Source organism: Ruditapes philippinarum, unplaced genomic scaffold, assembly GCF_026571515.1.
Source record: "Ruditapes philippinarum isolate M1 unplaced genomic scaffold, ASM2657151v2 ctg5351_1_1_1_1, whole genome shotgun sequence".
NCBI classification, from domain to species: domain Eukaryota; kingdom Metazoa; phylum Mollusca; class Bivalvia; order Venerida; family Veneridae; genus Ruditapes; species Ruditapes philippinarum.
Genome location: NW_026856326.1, coordinates 29,292 through 47,885, shown reverse-complemented (window position 1 = coordinate 47,885; position 18,594 = coordinate 29,292). Strand labels below are relative to the sequence as shown.

General features: G+C 31.3%; 2 protein-coding genes across 2 annotated transcripts; both read left to right on the top strand.

The window, feature by feature from the left end:
• The first annotated feature begins 331 nt into the window (after positions 1-331).
• Positions 332-8,649, top strand: LOC132746224 (low-density lipoprotein receptor-related protein 2-like). The gene is made up of 10 exons (XM_060735304.1): positions 332-456; positions 2,549-2,689; positions 4,062-4,269; positions 4,777-4,955; positions 5,194-5,307; positions 5,850-6,018; positions 6,669-6,814; positions 7,469-7,582; positions 7,839-7,901; positions 8,540-8,649. Exons 3-10 carry the CDS (start codon positions 4,223-4,225, stop codon positions 8,647-8,649), a joined length of 942 nt encoding a protein of 313 aa, XP_060591287.1. The 5' UTR covers positions 332-456; positions 2,549-2,689; positions 4,062-4,222.
• Positions 8,650-8,967: 318 nt separating this feature from the next.
• On the top strand, positions 8,968-17,642 carry LOC132746226 (chymotrypsin-like elastase family member 2A). The gene is made up of 9 exons (XM_060735307.1): positions 8,968-9,077; positions 9,571-9,684; positions 10,183-10,220; positions 10,703-10,883; positions 11,369-11,664; positions 12,245-12,396; positions 13,211-13,250; positions 15,586-15,699; positions 16,475-17,642. Exons 1-9 carry the CDS (start codon positions 9,007-9,009, stop codon positions 16,528-16,530), a joined length of 1,062 nt encoding a protein of 353 aa, XP_060591290.1. The 5' UTR covers positions 8,968-9,006; the 3' UTR covers positions 16,531-17,642.
• Positions 17,643-18,594: the final 952 nt, after the last annotated feature.

Here is an 18,594-nt window from a genome sequence, read left to right as displayed (position 1 = left end):
AATACCAGCGTGCACAGTATCGCTACCAACTTAATGACGTGACGTCGTAATTGACGTCACGTTGTATTATTTTTTGGCGCGCTTTTCATTCAGTATTATGTTTAATGTCTTTTTAAACGTTTCTTTGCATATAATAAAAAGAAAATTTGTTTAGTTTAGTGTAAGATCGAAATATATTTCACCTTGTGAACACCAAAAGTTCATATTTCACGAGTGGCGCAGCCACTCGTTAAATATACCTTTTGGTGCTCACTCGGTGAAATATATTCCGATCTTACACTGAACTAAACAAATATCCTCTATATAACATTATTTTTCTACCATAACTAGCTTGCCCTGACAATGCGCCTCTACATTGCGATGGTTATAGCCATTGTTACACAACTGAGTTACATTGTGACAGAAAGACGTATTGCCCTACTGGTTCAGACGAAAGCTTTAACACATGTGCTTCAGGTAAACTTTAGAAACCGTGCTATAGGGCGTTAGAGATTATGCACTTCACTCAATCAAATGATTCGGCAATTTTCAGCCACTTATTTTCAGACCTTGGCTAATCGTTGCCTTTTTAATCGCAATCATCATTTTTTATTTCATGCTTTCCAGTGTTTTATTGTAATATATCAGATGATTATATTCTGATAAACCACTAGTGAAATTTATAAAATATAATTTTCACTGTAGCCGGACTATATCTGAATGCGGATGAAAAGAAAATCATAACTAAATGAAATAACAAGCAGAAATAATTGCCGTCATGCGTAAATTTTACTTCTTTAGGAAAAGAAAGTCGATTTCATCATACATCATGTAAAAATGTAACAAAATTAGAGAAAATTAACAGAACTTTATTTCAAAATTGATGATGTGACGTCATGATATGATGACGTCACATAGGAGAATGCGTGACGTTACACGGCAAAATCAGTAAAAATATACTTAAAATCCCTTAAAAAGCATGAAATAAAAAGAAAAAATTATTTGTTTTACATATAAGATTGAAATATATTTCATTCGTGAACACCAGCTATTATATTTTCACTCGTGGCTACGCCACTCGTGAAAATATTGCATCTGGTGTTCACTCAGTGAAATTATATTTCAATCTTACATGCAAAACAAACAAATATCCTCTATGTAATCGCTTGCATGATTAAATCATAATCATTTGCATGATTATGCAGTAATCCTCATGTAATTGATTACCTTGTCCAAAATTGATTACATTAATAATTATCAATTAATTACAGCTTAAAATCAGTCAGAAATCATAATTACAATTTTATTGACATTGATTACTATCAGATTTAACAAGAAACTCTTTTTATTCATGCTTTCCAGTGTTTTATTGTAATATATCCGATGATTATATTCTGATAAACCACTAGTGAAATTTATAAAATATAATTTTCACTGTAGCCGTACTATATCTGAATGCGTATGAAAAGAAAATCATAACTTAACGGAATAACAGGCAGAAATAAATGCCATCATACGTAAATTTTGTTTCTTTAGGAAAAGAAAGTCGATGTCCCCATACATCATGTTAAAAATGTAACAAAATTAGAGAAATTTAACAGAACTATATTTCAAAATTGATGATGTGACGTCATGATGTGATGACGTCACAAAGGAGAATGCGCGACGTTACGCGGCAAAATCAGTAAAAAATACTTAAAATCACTTAAAAAGCATGAAATAAAAAGAAAATTTATTTGTTTTACATATAAGATTGAAATATATTTCATTCGTGAACACCAGCTATTATATTTTCACTCGTGGCTACGCCACTCGTGAAAATATTGCATCTGGTGTTCACTCAGTGAAATTATATTTCAATCTTACATGCAAAACAAATAAATATCCTTTATAAATTCAAAGGATGATTTTATTTCACATGTTACAGTTTACCTCTTGTTTTACAGTTGTATGTTGTATGTAATCAATTATTAATCAGTTACTCACTTAAAGTAATTGTAATTTAATTAATTACAGGGGCAAGTCTGAGTAATCAATCATTATCATATACAATAAAATCTGAAAGTAATTGTAATTTAATCTCAATTACTGATCAATGTAATCATCCCCTTGCAGGTCTGCTTATTTTCGGCAAGCCTCGTTACCGCCCAATGGGCGGGTCCCCTCGGGACGGATATTCCGATCCGAACCGCAACATATGACAGATATTATTATTCCTTTTACTAAATTTCATACACCTTCATTCATTAAACGGCTTTTGTATATCAAAATATTGATAAATCCATTTATAACTTTTGTTCTGATTTAGTTTGTTCATTTGCTCCTATCTAAAAACCTTGCTTCTACACAAAATTATCGATCGTTGACGTCAAAAAATTGAATTTTCCCAATATTGAAATGTCTTGTAAGAGAAAGAAAATACGATTTGTCTTTGTATTTATATCAGATGATATATTTATGCATAACTCGGTAGGCATTTCTCACACTTCGGTTGTGACAAAAACGAGTGCAATTGTTTGCAATGCTTATGTTTTTTTTTATTGTTTCGTGTGTTTATTTTCTTCTTCAGAGTTCAAAATAGAGTGTGATTTTGAACGTGATACACTATGTGGCTATGGAATAACCTCAAATAGATACAAGAAATGGAAGAGGGTTAGAGGGAACTGGTACCAAATACCACCGTTTGATCATACCAAACAGGATGAAAGTGGTATATAGCTTAATTCATTATTAAAAACAAGGGTTATTTTGTTATTTACTCCATAGTTGTGTAAATTCGAAAATGATTATTATCTGGGACAGGAAGACACGCATTTTTATATGCCCGAAAGAATTTCGGGCATATTATGTTATACCCCCTGGCGTCCGTCCGTCCGTCCGTCCGTCTGTCTATCCGTCCGTCCGTCTGTCCGTCCGTCCGTTAGCAATTTGGTTTCCGGAGCATAACTTAAGTTCCATTTGGCCCACAACATTCAAACTTCATAGGATGATTGTCCATATTGGGTAGAAGACCCCTATTGATTTTGGGGTCACTAGGTCAAAGGTCAAGGTCATTATGACCTTAAAACTGAAAACAGTTTCCGGAGCATAACTTAAGTTCCATTTGGCCCACAGTGTTCAAACTTCATAGGATGATTGTCTATATTGGGTAGAAGACCCCTATTGATTTTGGGGTCACAAGGTCAAAGGTCAAGGTCACTATGACCTTAAAACTGAAAACAGTTTCCAGAGCATAACTTAATGTCCATTTGGCCCACAGTGTTCAAACTTCATAGGATGATTGTCCATATTGGGTAAAAGACCCCTATTAATTTTGGGGTCACAAGGTCAAAGGTCAAGGTCACTATGACCTTTAAACTGAAAACAGTTTCTAGAGCATAACTTAAGTTCCATTTGCCCCACAGTGTTCAAACTTCATAGGATGATTGTCCATATTGGGTAGAAGACCCCTATTGATTTTGGGGTCACAAGATCAAGGTCACTATTACTTTAAAACTGAAAACAGTTTCCGGAACGTAACTTAAGTTCCATTTGGCCCACAGTGTTGAAACTTCATAGGATGATTGTTCATATTGGGTAGGAGACCCCTATTGATTTTGGGGTCACAATGTCAAAGGTCAAGGTTACTATTACTATAAAACTGAAAAAAAGTTTCCAGAACATAACTTAATTTCTATTTGGCCCATAGTGTTGAAACTTCATAGGATGATTGTCCATATTGGGTAGAACACCCCTATTGATTTTGGGGTCACACGGTCAAAGTTCAAGGTAGCTATTACCTCAAAACTAAAAACAGTTTCCAGAGCATAACTGAAGTTCCATTTGGCCCACAATATTCAAACTTTATAGGAGGATTGCTATTTGAAGGAGGTAATACTTTATTTAATTTATGTAATGTCTTACAAATGCTTCATCCTTAGTAAAGAAAAAAAGCAGTTTCGGGCATATAATGCTCCGCCTAGCGGTGCTCTTGTTAGTCCCAGTTATTATAAATCATTCTATGAATATTGAGATGTATTATTAAACAGTTGTCTTTTTTGATGCCTGTTTCATTAACTGATGTTTTTCGTCTGCTTTTTCAGGCCACTTCCTGTTATTTGTGAACTGGGATAATAACCACGTGAGATATGACATTACAACAGCTATATCACCAGCTCAGATATTTCCAAAAAACGGATGTGTTACCTTCTGGTACTATCTCAACAGCACAGCTGTACAACCGACAGGTTTGTCGGCCCAAATCATGGTATCCCTTAACTATGTTGATACAGCGAAAACAGAATTTGTTTGGTTAGTATTGTAACTTTAAATTTTCATTTAATAGTATAATACTCGTACATTTGTTAGGTGCCAAGTAAGAAGCTAAATACTTATTATAAAGATATGAAAAGTACCAAAAGGAATATTGTTCGAAAATAATTAATTGTTGAGCTTCATCATTACTATGAGTCATGTAAAAAAGGGTTTTCATTGTATCTTCTGGCCTAACAATGCGACAGTATTCATATTTTTTCTATATGTATTTTTTCATAGGTTAATTACTACTTCAAAGATGTGTTCAGTAACAACAGTGTGAGATACCCACGGTTGATTAACATATTAATTATTCAACCGTGGATATCCGACGGTGCAACCTTATGAATATTTTTATTTTCATATCTTATTGTTATATCCATGTAATTGTTAAATGTATATTGTAATATCTTTTACATTTATAAACATTTTGTATTTTGTAAAGTACATTGTACTGTTTTACCATAGACAGTTCTACACAACCATCTTGTATATTTTCTCTAGGTACGACTTAGTGAATAGACCAATTGACGGTTGGATATTTGGCAACTTTGAGGTTCCAGAAAACCAGAAATTGTCCGTCAACTTTACTGCAGTTACAAGCGAAACATTCTTGGCATATCCAGGGGTGGTTGGACTTGATGATGTATCCTTCACTACGGGAAAATGCCCTGTTTCCCAAGGTAAACGTTACATATGCTTCTCTGAAGGAGCTTTTTATGTCGGTATTTAGATGTGTCATATTTAGTAAAGGCTACAATATACATGTTAATAGTTTGAATTTTTAATGTGGAAATGAATGTATTTCAGGAATAAAACTGTACATGAGTAAACTTTTTGTTTGTTTCTAGTTTTTGTGTTTTTGATATTTTTTTTTCATTGAAGATATATCAAATGTAAAACACACCACATGTATTTCAGAATGTTCAAATAGAATGTTTTCATGCAAACAGTCTGGTACGTGTATACCAAAGACATTTATATGTGATGGCAAGTACGACTGTCGCGATCAGTCAGACGAACACAACTGTGACGGTAAGATGTTCTTTTACGTGATAAATTTCCTTCTCGAATCGTATTAATGAAGCAAAACTTTATGAAATTTTCAAGCAATTAGAGTTTACTGTTTGCTTAGCTTTTGTGTTTCGGTCCATGTTTGTCAGTTGTTTTCATTAGCAATTGATGCCTAGTTTATATATACAGTACACTAAATATTAACGACAAAATTGTATACCTTTGTTCAATAACTTGTTTGTGTCTTGTGCTGACCGTATATGTACATGTACCTTAAATGACCTTTTAAGTACCAAGTAAAGCCGAATGGAAATCACAATCTGTCTTTATGGCTCTTAATTTTAATATTTTTGGACTACATTTGTCATTCTTTCATTCCATTTTTGATAACACTTAACTCACTTTTTCAAGTGTTTGTTTCGACTGACTGACTGAATAAATAAATAAATACAATAAATAAATACAATAAATACAATAAATAAATAAATACAATATATAAATAAATAAATAAATACAATAAATAAATACATAAATAAATAAATAAATAAATTATCTTTTTTCAGATCGGCCAAATGGTACATTTCAACTTGTTGGTGGAGATGGTACATACGGACAGCTACAGTACTATCTTGGTGGATCATGGCGACAAGTTTGCTTCCCTCCAGATTCATCTCGCGCAGATGACTTCAGTTACATAGCATCTCAGAGGGTCTGCGAGCAGTTGGGCTTCTAGTATGTTATTTTCTATATATGTGCAGAACATTTAGCAATCACCCAATGAGTCACGTCTATAGCTGAATGTACATTTATTATTGCATTTAAGAACATTTTTCTTACTGTACATTTAGCATCTTGTCAATAATTGAGTAAGTGTATTTATCGATATTATTGTATTTATTAATAAACAGACCGTTTAAATGTTTGTGCGACGATACTAAAATTGGAATATAAAGCGGTCTTCAGCTTTTCTAAAGGTTAGATATATTATTTTTAGATAAATCGCTTCATACAATTATAGAATCAAAAGAATTAAGGTATAAAAAGAATTTGTTAGCGATAAAATACATTAAGAATAAGGAAACCCCTCGATACCTCTAATCTATCATGTAAATACATGTAAATAAATAAGCGAACGGTTCGTTTCCAAATCTAACGAACGTCACTGAGCGCTATAAATTACTCTCGGGCCGCTGTTTTGGAGAAGGCTTGGCAGTGATATGATGCACTTTTCTTAGGTAATATTATTGAAACACCTACTTTGAAACAGCACAAAATTGTTTTTTCCAACAAAAAATAAAAGCTAAAGGCCTCTTTAAGTTACAAAATTCATCTTGATAAAAATTTATATCTGTTGCTGATATATAACATTATTTACAATTCAGTGGCAAATCAGAAGCGTTTGAGTATAAGTTAATGCACACAACCACGAAACCCGTCTCTCTCACGTGCGATGACGAGAAGTGTTCTCATACCTTGTGTTCCGTATCGTATACAGCTACATTTGCCGGTATAAAGTGTTCAAATTCAGGTAAATCTATAATGTACATATTCAATATTAAGATATTTTGAATCAATTCAAAATATTGAGTATACTTGTCTATTTTATTGGTTTTAATGTTCCAGCTTTACTGGTGGAGGAAGATATCTACGAACGGACACCAGAGTAAAGCCACTGACGTTACGTAAGCGAACTGGATAGCTTCCTTATATGAAAAAAATCCAAAGTCCCTGCCGGGATTCGGACCCACAGCGGTGAGGGGCATTTTGTTTGACGACTTAACCACTCGGCCACGGATGAAACAAACACTTTTTTTTCAGATTTTGAAAACATATTTTTCTAGACTAGAAGAAATCGAAAGATGTGTCACATTTAAAAGAATATAACAACTTCAGATTTTTAAACTGATAAATACAACAGTGTTTTATAAAAGCAACTGCCATTATTAGCAAAAAAAGAACGCACAAAGATTCCGAAAAAAAAAACACTGAAAAAAAACAGTAAAAAATGAATGCCCAATGAAACAAAAATCTTTGAAATCTTAAATGTGTTATAGAAAGTTATCTTAACCACAAATTTTGACTAGTTTTACACTTGCTACAATTACACATTCCTTTTTTAAACGATAAGTTAACATTATATATTTTTTACTTGTTTGACTCACTTTTCTATTTCATATTCTAGCTTGTTTTTCCGGAACAAAGCTTTGTCCAGGAACAGCCGATGTTTGCAGACCGACCAGACATTTTTGTAATGGAAATCCAGACTGCCCTAACAATACTGATGAAACCAAATGTTGTATGTACATTTTACTTATTGTTTTTTACTCTAATGATGTAATTACCGGTATCATAAAGTATATTTTAAATAGCTCGACAAATGCTGTACTTCGATTTAACATGTTGGAAAATAACAGTTGTATTGGTCGAAACGAACCCTTTCATGTGACCTAGCATAATCGTGTGTTCTTGTAACTTATTTTCCGCTTTTTTTGCTTAGGCTTGTGTTATACCGTAAATAGTTTTACATAAAGTGGCTTCTTTTCTGTAAACAGGTTGTCATGAAGGAGATGAATATTGTACTAGAACTCCAGATGAATCCAAAGATAAAGTTTGCGGTACGTTTTATGAAGTATATAATACATTATACAAGTATACTATTTAAATTATCTAAAATGCACATAAAAATCTCACCGTATGTGTTTAGCTGTATAAAATAATACAGAAGCATTGAATCTAAATTAATGATAATGGTGACATTTTTAAATGATGTCCTTAATGTATGTTAATTATATTCTCTGGACTTTTTATAGTGACATCATTGAATAGAATAGTTTTAGTAGAGGACTTTTGGACTGAACTTGTTGTGTATGTGTTTTTCTCTAGTATATGGATTTTATATCTTGAAAATACAGAGTCAATATCATTAACAGTTTGTCATTTATGAAATCATTCAGCCTAATAATTACATGATCATTTGTACAAAAAATACTTACAACCTTAAAATGAATTAAAGTTGGATAATTACAGTTACGTTTTATACCAAAGGTTTTAAGAATATTGCCATTATATAAACAGTTTTTTGATGGTATGATAACAAGAAATTAATCAGCACAAGAGTACATTATAATAAAATGAGTATATATACATTGGCTGTTTTTATTCTTTAGAGATTTTGGATTCTAAAATGACTGAGTTCATTAAGAAAAAAATTAAATTTTAAAGTCAGGTTTGTCAAAAAGTTTTGATTTTACAGGACGTGCAAAGAGAAAAGGATGTTTGAATGCCAGAGTTCAATGTTTAGCAAAAATAAAATTTGTGACGGGAATAAAGATCGTTGATGGCACGGGTGATATAGATTGGTAGGGGAAACTTAGCCCCTACTATCAATTAAATATTTTAATGATCATCTCTGTCATATTATCATAATTAATTTTTAAAAGTTAATATGCCGCCTAAAAACACCATTTTTTACAAAGATGACCTATTGAAAAAGTTTAAATCGCGTCAAATTTGACCCCCAAATTTTGCTTAAATTTTAGTGTGAACCCTTTTTAGGGGCAAATTTGTGTAAAAATTTTTTTTTCCTGCTATTTTACAAAAGGTTTTTTTCACTAAAAAAAGTAAAGTTAAATTAATTGCTTCAGAATTTTTTTAATATGTTAACACATTTTAACAGTTGATATAAAAGAACACGAGGTGACTGTTTATTACAACTCAGAGATGATTCCAGTTTGTTATAATAATATTGGCAGGCACGAAGCGGAGACACTGTGCTCCTCGTCTGGAAGAGGGTACGTCAAATTGATGGTGGTTATTTAATTGTTTTCAGATTCTGGATTGCTTTTCAATGTCCTTAGTCAAAATGTCGAAATCTTTTTTGTTAAAAAATAATTTTGAAATTTCAGTGCCTTTCAAGTACAAAGCTCGTTTATAAGTGACAGATAAGTGATGACTGTAAATAAATGATGGCTATATAATTAGAACAAAGTTAACTCAAGTCAAGCAAAATAAAAATTACAAATGTTCAATGTATGCCTTCTAACAAGTGATCTTGTGTTACATTTACTTGTAACACGGACGATTAAAATTTACATGCCTTTATTGTTACTTTCAACTTATTGATATAACATGAACCTTTTTGTTTCATGTGTATATTTTGTTGTTGTTGTTGTTGTTGTATTGACCTTTTTGTTAATTTTAAGTAGATATTTTCTTACATTGACTGAGTTGTTTTATATCTATTTTTGTTACATAGTCTTTTTGTCTTGTGGATATTTGTTACAGGTTACTGGTGAATCGCGGAATTCAGCGTGGCTATACAGAAGTTAATGGCGTTATGCTTATAAAAAGTAACTTGGCTGAAACTATTTTACCAGGTATAGATTTTGGACAAAGAAGGTATGTAATCAGTAAATATTTAATTGAAAGTTACCAGTCGTAATAATGTCTTTTCTATTTATTATATTAAATATACATATATATTGTAATAAATATTTTACACAGAAAACTACATTAGCGTGAAGGAATATTTTAATTAACTATAGAAGCTGTAATACTTTGTTTTACTCTGTAATGCTTGTTTTTGTTTTTTTGTTTTTTAACTTAAAATTGATCTAATATATTTTAACAGTGTAATGTTGCATTTTATATGCCTTGTACAAGATTTTTATGCTATAAATTCATTTAGAGTAGAATAAAATCAGTTTTTCTTTTCAATATTTTATAGTTGGTATGTTATATGCTAAAATTGAGTTTGATCGTTGAATTCTGCTTGTTTTTATTTATGTCTAATTTAAATGAATTATAAAATGAAACAAAACTGTTTGACTTGACTTGAGATTACACCATTTAGCAGCAGACTTATAATTAAATGTTTGTTTTTTTCTTTTTTGTCAGATATTGCTATCCACTGATATTAAATTGCAAGCTTCCAGGTAAGACTTACATTTCTATGAACATTGATATGCATTCTGATACTAAAAGTCCTCGAGATATATAATACTTACGCATTATGTAAGTAGAACAAAATTATAGATAGTACTATTTAGATGTCATGGGTATATAACTCTCTTTCAATAGTAGATTTTTGTAATTTAACTTTACCAGCTTGAACAGGATTTCTTTTTATATTACGACTTTTTCTTGGACAATGATTGAACAGAAAATTTATTCTGAAATTCAGAGGTAAGAGGCTAAAATTTAGGTCTTTCAAGAGCTTTACTTGACTTACATGCATGTACATGTACTATATTTTGAAATTAAAAAAAATGCATGTGTGTTTAACCACAACATGTTTACATGTTTTATGAAATCACCAAATCTTTTTGTCATTTATCTATTTATTTAGTATTGCTAGATAAGGTGTTTTAATTTTTTCACAATTTATTGTTTTATCTGCTTTGGCTCTCTTGTACAGATTGCGGGACTTCGTCAATAGTTGACAATTTCATATCACCATTAATACCACACGGAAATGAGGCTGTTTTAGGAGCTCGGCCTTATCATGGAAGTCTGCGTAAAAATAATAAACTACACTGTGGCTGCACGGTCATCGGTGGGCAGTGGGTGTTAACTGCTGCACATTGTGTGGAGTACAGGTAAATAGTTACATTTTATCTTTTTTTCTTGTTCGTTTTCCATCTCGCAACTTTAATGAAACCATGGTTGTATGTATGCAACACTCTTTCAATTCTAATTTTAGATGTTAAGTAATTAATTCTTTTTCCGATGTCATTAGTTTATTCATATGTATAAATGTGTTTTGCGTGTCCTTTTACTTGCAAATAGATGTTCGTTTCATAAGTCAGCATATGCCGCATGTTTAACTTGTACCGTCGTTGAACAGGCTTATTTAAACCGAGTCTGAAACATTTTTTTTATTTTGTCGTTTTGGGCGTTCTGTAGGGATTCCGTTTTTTTCTTTCTATTTTATCTACCGGTATAGCATTCACATCATTTAAGTGAAGAATAATTAACACGAACAATTGAGCAACTCCGTCGTAAATTCTATATTTTTAATTTCAAGTAATATTTGTGTTTTATTAGAAGGCTGTTGTTACAGATTTATAACTTCTCATTTAAGCGTTGCTTACGCTTACACAGTAATACTTGGGTCAATAGAATCTGACAAGGTTGGGGAACACGGCCAGCAATTCAGCGTAATAGATATAGTCAGTCATCCACAGTATAACGCAGACGATGTAACCAAAGGATATGACGTCGCTTTGTTAAAACTTGCGCATGCACCGAACTTTGATAATTACACGAGGCCTGCTTGCCTAGGCACGAAGACCAGCTGGCAGTACATACTTGACATAGGTGACCAAGCTGAATGTTATATCACAGGGTTTGGAGCTAATGAGCTTTATTTAGCAAGAGGTTAGTCAGTTTTAGTGCTAAGCTCTTTCATAAAGTTCTCTTTTTTTTGTTTTTTTTTGTAAAAAGCATCTTAATATCCAAAGTTTGAGGTTAAGAATATTTAAGTGGTACAAGCATAGATTACTTATACATGTACATTTATTAGAATAGCGATAAATAAGAAAAATGTTGAATTTATCTGAAAGTTTGAAATAATGTTCCCAAATTGTCTGAAAGGTGTGGTAGAGACGAAAGGTTCTACAGATCACCTAAGCGTAAATAAAATACTGTAAAAGCCATTGAGCCCTGTTGATGCCACGCTCATTTACCATTCATCAGACATCTTAGCAAAATTATAACGATATTATGAGCGAATGAAAGAATCTACATCTATATGAGTACACACTATGTAAGTGCAAATGTTCGCTTCGCTACAAGAAATGCTGAAAAATCCATACAATGTTCAGTTATGTGCAGCATGTAAAATGCATTGGCATTTAATTTGGATGCAACTGGTGTGATCAAAACTAAATTATCAAACAAGTTTGAGCGGTGCTTCATAATAACATATTCAGTGCATTTATTTCGTTGTTGTTTTTAGATGACAATTCAGATAAAGTGTTGGATGAATCTCGAGTTGGAATAATAAACAGAAAAACATGCCAAGAAAAATACACTGAAACAGGCTCTGGAAATGTGTCACATGATGGAATATGTGTAGAAAACAGAACACCTTACCAGGCGGCATGTTATGTAAGTTAACGTCTTAATAATCTGTCCAAATATATTTCGGAAAAAGGTGTGCGCACATAAAAATTTTACCAATATGCGTCATCTCAATGGTATTATATTTTGGTTCTTCGGGATAATTGATTCCATTATTTTAGTACTGAGAATTAAAGAGGTGCAAGCGGGTGTGAGGGATGGTACGATTTCCATTATCTCATTAACAAGACAATATAACTGAGTGTTCGATTTTTAACTTTTTGTTTTTCAAGATCCAGAGCGGCAGGGCCGGCAAAATCTAATTTTGACTAATTTGTCCGTTTTTTTTTTTGTTCGTTTTTTTTTTCTGAATAATTTTATAACTTGTTCGTATGATAAATTTATAAAGAAAATGCAGAATATTTTCACTTGTCCGTCAACCTGGTCAACACGGACAATTGATTTTGCCGCCCCTGCCCAGGCATTGAATTTAAACTTTTCCAAATGTCTTATTTTCGTGTGATTAGTCCTATAAAACAAAAAAGATATTGATACGAAACGTTTTGGAGAAGTTGTTCACCGACATATATGATTCCTTAATTGGAAGGAGGCTTTATTAGATTCAAACTATTTTATGTAGATTAATTATCACTCATGAATAAATGACATAACTGTTGCCTAATTGAACGACTGTAAATTGATTGATTATAAATGACATAACTGTTGCCTAATTGAACGACTGTAAATTGATTGATTTTTTTTATATGTTTGCCAAATTTAATACGGTATTTAAAAATAGATAAAGAATACTTCATATGGTCAAAGTTATTGAGATTAACTGATAAATAAATTTGTATTGCAGGGAGATAGCGGTGGACCTTTAGTTTGCAGAAACGAAATAGGTAAACTCAACGACTTGTAACATATTGCGGAAGTGTAAATCACAGGATCATTTGTCATTCATACTAAGTTACATTCTGATTATATTATATACACATTTACAATGACTGTTAAATTTCTACAAAAATAAAACAACTGTTTCTTTGTTACAAAAATAGTTGATACATTCTTATAAGACTTGCTCTTGGGAATCACCGTTTTTAGTGTGTAAATGATAACATCAAGAGTGTTGTAGGGCAGCTGTAAAATTTGCCACAGTGTTCTTTTATTGTTTTGTCCTTTTTGAGGCCTGAATTATTTATTTCAACTACACCATTGTTTTTGTTTATCTGTTTACATTGCTTTCGAAGGATTTCCTCTTTGCAGATTGTTTTTATGCTTGCAAACGTTGTAATTGTTGGACTTCTACTTAAGTTCTTATATATTGTTTCAAAAATCTTAGAAAGAACTGTATATAATCAGTTAGAAATTTTTTTAGTTAAGCAGGGACTATTATATGAATTACAAAGTGGTTTTAGATATAATTATTCTACTGACTCCTGCCTAATCCATCTCACTGACCATGTAAAAAGTCAAACTTCCAAAGGACTGCTCACTGGTATGATTATGTTAGATTTACAAAAGGCGTTTGACACTGTGGACCATGACATCTTGTGTAGAAAGTTACAAAAAATGGGTGTGGAGTCAGTAGAATGGTTTCAATCTTATTTAACTGGTCGTAGTCAAATTGTAAATGTAAAAAATACTATGTCTGAAGCTATGAATATTACATGTGGTGTTCCTCAGGAAAGTATATTGGGTCCTCTATTGTTTCTATGTTATGTCAATGATATGAGTATTAGTATTAGCAAAAAATGTAAGCTTATTCTTTATGCAGATGATAGTGCAATTTTATATTCACATAAAGATCCAGATGTTATTTGTAATGTTTTGGGTAAGGAACTAGAAAATTGTAGTAAATGGCTTGTTGATAATAAGCTATCATTACATCTTGGTAAAACAGAGTGTATTGTTTTTAGTTCTAAGAGGAAATTGTCAAAACTAGAGCAGTTTAAAATACACTGTAATAATCACACCATACAATCTCAGCCATCAGTAAAGTATCTCGGTTCTATCTTGGATAATGATCTCTCAGCCACTTCTATTGTTGATAATATAGTACAAAAAGTAAACTCTCGATTAAAATTTTTGTATAGACAAGGCAACAGTTTGAATATGGAGCTAAGAAAACTATTATGTAACTCTTTAATACAGTGTCACTTCGATTATGCCAGCTCATCTTGGTATAGTGGCCTTACTAAATAACTTAAACATAAACTTCAAGTAGCACAAAACAAAGTTGTTCGTTATATTCATGGTTATTCCTCTAGAAAATCATTGAAAGTTATTGATTTTAGCAGTATTGGGTGGCTTAATATAGAAAATAGAGTCATACAGTTAAGACTCAATCATGTACACAAAATATTTAATAAAAAGTGTCCATCTTATATGTATGATAACTTTTCTTTAAAGTCTGATGTTCATTGTTATAATAGTAGAAACAGTGTAGGGAACTTTCATATACCCCATGTTAATAGTTTTACAAAAAGTACATTTTTTTACCAGGGTATTAGGGATTGGAACATGCTCCCACTTGATATTAAAAAGGAAAGTAACTTTTTTAACTTTAAAAAGAAAGTAAAAGCTGAACTAAGCAAAAATATGAAACAATTTGAACAAGCTGATTTTATTTTTTATTAGTTTTAGAGATAATTGTTTTAATCAATATAGTATGTTTTATATTAATGTATCTTGTGATTGGTTTTGTGATATATATAAATAGATATCTTTCATTGGTGTGTTAACTAGTCATATTCATAGTATTATTCCTGCAAATATGTGATATATGTAATTAACATAATGTGCAATAGAAATTAATATTATTTGATCTTAGAAATTTAACATCAGTCCAGTATATCATCTCTAAGTATGGACCTGAATGCCAGTTCTCAAGAAAATATATTCTTTACCATCAAAGGACCCCATTGGAAATAAGTTCTCTATTTTATATTGAACTTTCATGGGTTATCCTGTGTTGTATATATTGTCTTGAAGTCAACAAGATCTTTGATTTAATTATGAATGTAAAGTTATTATTTTTCAATTAATTACTGTGTTAAAAACAATGTGATAGATATATCTGTGATAAATTGTCTTAATTTGTTTTGTAATATGACATATATATATACACAAGTAAATCAATCAATGTAATATCATTTTAAGGAAATTTTACTTTTGTGCCCATCAATGTAAAATATTCCAATTCAATATGTGTATTTGATTTTCTTACGATTTTAGGGCGCTGGGAACTATTTGGCGATTTAAGCTATGGATCATATGACTGCACATATGATACACCTTCCATTTATTTTGCTGTGACGTCACAAAGAGAATGGATAAAGAGTGTAACAGGTATGATCGAATGGAACATAATTATACAGTCTTAGCAAAGATTGTGTTACATTTTTGTATATCATATTCAATAAATTTTTAATATTGTAAAGGTAATTGGATGTCTCCTTGAGGTGACGCTTAGATTGCAATTCAAAGTTGTCATTAATGTCAATTGATTTACTTAAAAATATCTTTATGGCTTTATACATGCTATGATGAGATTCTAATCTGTTTGTTGAGTACTATTTCATTTCCCTTTTGGCGGAGGGGCTGCCTTTACGGGTTGGTGCATCAGGATTGCTGCGTTATCAAAAGAGGTGACTAAATGGGTTCGAATTAACGGAGTTTATACATCTCTTGGCTTCAGCAGGTGATTTGGTTTGACCCTTGGTGTTGCTTTAAGTTTGTAGAACCCGATGTTAGCCAAAATCATATTTCCTCTTTCGAAGCCATACGACCTAAATTGTGTTGGTGTTCCATAAAACCAAACAAAAAACTCTACTATATATGGTATGTTCTGTCTGAACGACAAACTTTTCAAATGCTGGAATGTTGTAAACAACGTAACAAAGTGGTATAACGAACGACTATTTCCATAACAAAATACATGATATGGCGTTAATCAAAAGAGTTTTTAAATATTGCATATATATTACAGTACCTCTTTCATCACTGGTTTTAATTTAAAATAAGATTGTTCAAACGAGGCACTGAAGGTGACATATGTATATTTTATTTTACAAATCTAGCATAATCATCAGTTTAGATTTTTACATTGAAAACTATTTTACAGGTCTTCAATTTCCAGATGACTATAGGCCAGTGTATGACAGCGATGATGCTCCATAGTTAATATGCAACACCTCACGATATAGACTATTCATTTATACTTCAGCGGCAATAACGTGTGAAACATTGAAAAATATCCGTATCATTGTTAATACATGCAGACATATCTATTTTTAGTTTTCAAAGCATCCCCTTAATTGCTCTACCTAAGGTCTTTCTCTATCAAGTTGGATGCAAAAACTGGGAAATATTGAGAAAAAAAAAAAAGAATTGCATTTTTATGACGAATTGTTTCTTAGATAGTGTTTTAACACTACTAGATCTATATATGTGTATTTAACAAATTAAAAAATAAAAAAAAAACTCACAATGTGTGGACAATATGTGGAATCAAGAATTATATATACTCATTTATTGTAATGTAGTAGAGTTTTCATTGGTCAGAATGACATAGTATAAATTGTATTTGGCATTCTTTTTATTTCATTAAACTGACATACCTCTGCATGAGCAAATTCAAACACTTCACAGTTGTTGTTTTTTTTTTCACTCATTACACCATTTTTTCAATTATTCATAAAAAATTTTATTAAATATAGAAGGTTTTTCTCTTTTACATCATACTTGTAATTATATTTTAAGTTTGAAAATGTGTGAAGGAAATATCCCTATCATTCGACATTTGTTTATAACAAAGAATTTAGGCAAATTAAGGCAGTTCAAGCCATATACATTTTTTTCTATTATGTGTACTTAAAAAACAAATATATCCACTGACTATTTATAAATCCATGGCAATTGTGCTTTTGTAAAATAGATAAGATGCTTGTGTTTGACCTTGCTTTAAATGTTGCTAATTTCAATTTGCCAATATGTTACACACAACCTAAAATAGTGTGGCGATAAGAAAAAATATGCAATTTGTTGTACATGTAATTAGATTTTTTTGCTTAAATACGTTTATATGTTGTTCAAAACAATGTATTGCAATTATCTATTTTTAAAACTTACGGTGTGATTTTTTTTATACAGATTGATTTTTTTAAATGTTGTCTTATACAATTTATGTCATGTTCTTATATGTTTCATGTATATTATTTTTTTCTTAGAGATTTTTCATACCTTATTTGTTCAAGATTTGATTAATGAAATGTCATTTTATTTTAATACTTGTGTATGCTTGTGCGACAAGATGATGCGTGGACTGCATTCCAATTATATTGGTGGATATATTTATTTGTCACCATCTAACATTTAGCAGACAAAAAGTTGAAAGAAAGTTTTTTTATCAACCATTTTATAGTATAGACCAACAAAGAAGAGCAACGTTCACGGAATGCAGTCCACGCATCATCTTGTCGCACAGGCATCAGTCAAAAAACAATACAGATTGATATTGGAGAAAACCCGCCTTAAATATTGATGAGGCGTACTGGAAGAAACACGGAGGAGCATCTAGAAGCAAAGGCAATACTGCGGAATCTAAACCGGTTATATGTGCACCAAACCTCACTTCTAACTCTATTCATATAAGACTAGACAATGTAAATAAAAATTAAGTTTCCATAATAACGAAAACGTTTATCTCACACATATTTATTTATTTTTCCAATTTGCATTTCAAAATCTGTATTCACACCCATATTTAGAACAGTATAAAGTAAGTAGTTACTTTTCACAATACATTGTGAACACAGGAACAGGAACATCACAAGTTTTACGATATGTGAATCTTTAGACATATTCCAGATCAATTGGTCAACACCAGCTTCTTACTTGAGGGTTATATAAGGTATGTGTAACCTCAACTGGATATATAAATCTATTAGTACAAAGTATCTGGAGGCCTTTATTTTACAAATAAAATTTGAATTGAATTGGTAATAAAAATCTGAATTGTCTCAAAGAGCTATATTAATTCTGTTTCAGTCGTCTTATTGATTCAGTATCTGGCTAATCCTGGAAGTACATATAAATGCCATTTTTTTTTAAAGAAATAAATAAAAATACAATACTTATACTATTTTACACAAGTGTAGGATTTATATATTTTCTTCTTTTTAAATTAAAATGATAAACGTTTATTTTGTATTTTCCATCACTTCTGCGGCAATAACTTGTGAA

Excerpts from the sequence above, each read along its gene's own strand:
- LOC132746226 (XM_060735307.1), top strand. The coding sequence starts at position 9,007 with ATGATTCCAGTTTGTTATAATAATATTGGCAGGCACGAAGCGGAGACA. Across the intron at positions 10,884-11,368 it reads GCACATTGTGTGGAGTACAG|CGTTGCTTACGCTTACACAG; the intron begins GTAAATAGTTAC and ends TTCTCATTTAAG. Across the intron at positions 12,397-13,210 it reads CTTACCAGGCGGCATGTTAT|GGAGATAGCGGTGGACCTTT; the intron begins GTAAGTTAACGT and ends TTTGTATTGCAG.
- LOC132746224 (XM_060735304.1), top strand. The coding sequence starts at position 4,223 with ATGGTATCCCTTAACTATGTTGATACAGCGAAAACAGAATTTGTTTG. Across the intron at positions 4,956-5,193 it reads AAAATGCCCTGTTTCCCAAG|AATGTTCAAATAGAATGTTT; the intron begins GTAAACGTTACA and ends CATGTATTTCAG. Across the intron at positions 5,308-5,849 it reads AGACGAACACAACTGTGACG|ATCGGCCAAATGGTACATTT; the intron begins GTAAGATGTTCT and ends ATCTTTTTTCAG.